Source organism: Sinocyclocheilus rhinocerous, unplaced genomic scaffold (assembly GCF_001515625.1).
Source record: "Sinocyclocheilus rhinocerous isolate Xijiao unplaced genomic scaffold, SAMN03320098_v1.1 scaffold254, whole genome shotgun sequence".
Classification (NCBI taxonomy): domain Eukaryota; kingdom Metazoa; phylum Chordata; class Actinopteri; order Cypriniformes; family Cyprinidae; genus Sinocyclocheilus; species Sinocyclocheilus rhinocerous.
In genome coordinates, this window is record NW_015628690.1 from 1,332,546 (window position 1) to 1,337,298 (window position 4,753).

General features: G+C 36.9%; 1 protein-coding gene across 1 annotated transcript in view; it reads left to right on the forward strand.

The window, feature by feature from the left end:
* Positions 1-4,753, forward strand: part of LOC107738166 (insulin receptor-like) — a 65,795-nt gene that overhangs the window by 56,817 nt on the left and 4,225 nt on the right. The window contains exons 15-20 of the mRNA XM_016549882.1: positions 674-741; positions 967-1,196; positions 1,494-1,604; positions 1,737-1,896; positions 3,417-3,546; positions 3,661-3,795. Of these exons, the coding sequence (XP_016405368.1) occupies positions 674-741; positions 967-1,196; positions 1,494-1,604; positions 1,737-1,896; positions 3,417-3,546; positions 3,661-3,795 (834 nt within the window). The remainder of the gene's footprint in view (positions 1-673; positions 742-966; positions 1,197-1,493; positions 1,605-1,736; positions 1,897-3,416; positions 3,547-3,660; positions 3,796-4,753) is intronic.

The window sequence follows — 4,753 nt, forward strand, 5'->3', positions numbered from 1 at the left end:
GCAAGAAACATATGGCAAGAAATCTGTAGACGCGCCCATAACAACACAAGACAATACTTTATTGAACCTTTTCTGATAAGAAGTGTGCGCTGCAAACGCGAGCATTTTTGACGATCGTTTCTGTCCAGTCCGCTCGTTTTATAGCGTTTAACCACAGCTGTCGTCATTTTTTTTGTCTGACAGTGGCAGCAGATATGTGATCAAATTTCTAATTTGAGGCTGTATTACGTCGATTCTGGCATCCAACATCACAGCAAGATGATATTTTAAGCTCCTTATGTAGCCAAATCTGCGCTAGTTTGAATGGGCCACCTCCAGTTTCCCCTTTGTTTTGCTGCCTCCAGCTAGCGCTGTGACGTCGCTGACCCTAGTTAGCTGTGGTTGGCCTGGCCGTGTGTCACTCAGAAAACAACAGGCCAATCAGAAGAGAGGCTCATGAATATTAATTAGACAGGCCAAACTCGACCTGTTCTCAGCAGAGCTCCTGAGAGAGGAGCTGTAAAAATATATTGAGATGGTTTTTGGTACTTATACCACAAATATATATTCTTAAGGACATCAAAACCTAAAATAAAACTCCAGAAAGTTGTATAATATGTGACCTTTAAAACCAATGCAGGAAATTGATCTTTATGAGGTATCTGAATTAAATTTGGTGTGTTCGTCTGACCAGGCAAACAGAAGGTCCGACTGGGCGTCTTTATACCTCTCCAAATCCAGAGTATTTCAGCCCAGATGAGGGTGAGCAAATTTCCTTTCTTTTTTAGTGTGCTTAATGATATCTGACAGAAAATGCTGTGGTCGCTGCACATTTAATTTTGTTTTAATAGAACCAGAGTTGATCACATTAACAGTGTTATCGATTTAGGATGATTATCACATTTAAAATGACTTTCTCCCCTGTATGAAATCTGCTCCATCTCAATATGGCACTGTGTGTCATGCACATCTGTTGTGTTTGTGCAGTGTATGAGCCAGACGAGTGGGAGGTGCCTCGTGAAAAGATTAATTTGTTGCGAGAGTTAGGCCAGGGATCTTTCGGCATGGTGTATGAGGGCATCGGAAAGGACATAGTTAAAGGTGAGCCGCAGACCCGTGTCGCGGTGAAGACGGTTAACGAATCTGCCAGCCTCAGAGAGAGGATTGAGTTCCTCAACGAAGCTTCTGTGATGAAGGCATTCAGCTGCCACCATGTGGTAAGACATGTCTCTATATGTCAGCCTTCCTGTCCTGCATGTTTTGTAGTTAGACTCAGTGTAATTATAGTATTATTAATATATTATTTATATTTTGAATTAGGTTTTATATTTATATTTTCAGTTTTCATTTTAGTTTAAGTTTTAGTAAGTTTATGTGCTTTTTATGTTCTTTTTCAGCTTTATTTTAATTATGAAAATAGTCTTTAAGACTAAGTTTAAGTTGTAGTTAACAGTAATAACACTGGTTGGACTGTGACATATTTTGATGGTAACGAACGTGATTTTGTGGGTTAGGTGAGGCTGCTGGGAGTGGTGTCTAAAGGCCAGCCAACTCTGGTGGTGATGGAGCTCATGACACATGGAGATCTAAAGAGTTTCCTACGTTCTCTCAGACCTGACTCAGAGGTAACGAGCCATAGCAGAAGAGTCACTATCGGACCTGCTACAGCTTTTAGATTTGTTATAAGTAGCTAGACTTTTAGATTAATAAAAGCAGTGTTTAAATAATGGATTTTTGTTTTCTCTGCTGTTTGACAGAATAATCCAGGTCGGCCTCCTCCAACGCTGAAAGAGATGATTCAGATGGCCGCAGAGATAGCAGATGGCATGGCTTACCTCAACGCCAAGAAGTTTGTGCACCGAGACCTTGCTGCCAGGAACTGCATGGTGGCTGAAGACTTGACTGTAAAAATTGGAGGTACAATACCAATCATAGGGGTAACTTTATGTAAGTTTTAAGAGCTCCAACCTCTAAATTTCTTATGCCGAGCTCTGAACGATCCAAGGTACTGACATAACGTAAACTGGTTCGAAGTATGGTAGTAGGTACTACATTGTATGAAGAATAAACCAAACAATAATTGCTAAATAGAAAAATATATAATATATAAATATTAGATAATTAGAATCTTGATAACTAACTAAACTAAATAGGTTTGTTGAAATGCAAAAATGACTAAAACTGAAATAAAATGTGTTAAAGCTATATAGAAATATAAAAAGCTAATAAAATGACAAACAAAATTAAAATGAAAACTGAAAATCTAAAAAGTTTTTTTTTTTTTAATTTATATAAATTTATTTCTGTAGCTCAATATTTTACATTAAGGAAAAAACATTACACACAATAACCAATATCTTGTACTATTGTATCAAGTCACCTTTATTTATATAGCACTTTATACAATACAGATTGTCAAAGCAGCTTTACAGTGTTAAACAGGATAATAATGTTTCAATGATGCAAACAAAATTCAATTCTGCTGTTCTAAAGCAGCTCTGAAAAGAGGACAACAATAAACAAGTCAACACAATCAACAAAATGCAGACACTCTGAACTGATTCATTGTGTCCCTCAATTATGATTCCTGTGTAAATACCTTGTTAAAATGTGTATTTTCATGATAGGTGACGCTTCAATGCTCGAATGAACATTTGCATTTGAAGGCAAAAATAGTACATTGAATGTTAGGTGTGCGTCAGGGAAGCGTCATCAGTAGAGCTGATGGTTTCATGTGAATGAAAAACCACAGTGTATAATTATGTCCTTTTATGATAAATGATTCTCTGTCTGGGTGAAACTAGTCTTGGGTCTAGTTCAAAATGAGCTGCTGAATACAAGATCATAATGATAAAGGAGGGACAAGTATTGAAGCACAGGATGTGCTGTAATATATCTCGTATATTGGATTGTGTCATCTATTATTGTAAGAGCTTTCTAATTATGTTATTTTGTCTTGTGTTCTCTGCTGTCAGATTTTGGCATGACGAGAGACATTTATGAGACAGATTACTACAGAATGGATTCATTGTGTCCCTCAATTATGATTCCTGTGTAAATACCTTGTTAAAATGTTATTTTCATGATAGGTGACGCTTCAATGCTCGAATGAACATTTGCATTTGAAGGCAAAAATAGTACAATGAATGTTAGGTGTGCGTCAGGGAAGCGTCATCAGTAGAGCTGATGGTTTCATGTGAATGAAAAACCACAGTGTATAATTATGTCCTTTTATGATAAATGATTCTCTGTCTGGGTGAAACTAGTCTTGGGTCTAGTTCAAAATGAGCTGCTGAATACAAGATCATAATGATAAAGGAGGGACAAGTATTGAAGCACAGGATGTGCTGTAATATATCTCGTATATTGGATTGTGTCATCTATTATTGTAAGAGCTTTCTAATTATGTTATTTTGTCTTGTGTTCTCTGCTGTCAGATTTTGGCATGACGAGAGACATTTATGAGACAGATTACTACAGAAAGGGTGGGAAGGGCCTGCTTCCTGTGAGATGGATGGCCCCTGAGTCGCTGAAGGATGGAGTTTTCACAGCTCACTCAGACTGCTGGTGAACTGACAGTGTGCACACACACAAACATCCATACAAAGACATGCATTATTGTTGTAGGACAATGTTTAGCATATGTTTTAATCACTCATGACCCATGCTGTGCTTGTCCAGGTCATTTGGCGTGGTGTTATGGGAGATCAGTACTCTGGCTGAGCAGCCATACCAGGGGCTGTCCAATGAACAGGTCCTTAAGTTTGTGATGGAGGGAGGATATCTGGACAGACCAGACAACTGTGCAGACAGATTGTGAGTATATTATTGACACATTGCCTGTGTTTTGTTTTTTTCTGCTGACCAGTCAGACAAGTAGTTAAAATTTCTACTTGCCCTGTCAACATTTTAACTGATGCACGAAAGAATGATTATTATTTTTTTATTTAGCAATACATTTAAATTTTTGCGAGAATTATTTATATTTTTTTGTCAGTGCCAATAGGCTCGTGGGCAGCGTGGCGACGTATAGTGCCATTGCGTTTCAGGCATCCCAAGTTCAAGTCCCAGCTCGTGGACCTTTCCTGATCCCATCTCCCCTCTCTCTCTCCCACTTCGCTTCCTGTCAACTGACTGTCCTATCATAAAGGCAAAAAATGGCAAAAATAAATCTAAAAAAAAAAAGAATTATTTATATTTCTCAAGAACATTTTCTTTATAATTTTGTTGTTTAAATTTAATTTTTATTTATTTTGCTTTCTTATCAAAAAGAGAATATTTGCAAGAAGCTGGAAATTATAGCTATATATAAATAATAGCTAACTATACAGTAGTCAACATTTGAAGTGGATCAAAAAAGTTCATCAAAGTTGTCCTAAGACAAGAACGCATTTTGGTTTTAGGATAACTTTGATGAAAGGTTTTGATCCACTTCAGATGTTGACTACTGTAGCTGTTGTTAGTAACAAAATCTGTTAAATTACACATTTTGGATCATATAATCTGACCTTTTTTTAATTTTTTTTATTATTTTTAAGATTACTTTTAACCTAAGTCATCACATTGATTTCAATAGGATAATCTTTTTTATATAAAAATATTGATGCAAAAATATATTGATATTAGGGCTGTCAAATTTAACGGGTTAATGCGTTAACGCAAACTCATTTTAACGGCACTAATTTTATTAACGCGCGATTAACACAGCGCGCATGTTCTGTTTGACCCGTTGCCTAGCCCGTAGTTGGAGAAATGGAGATGCACAGTGTTGCCA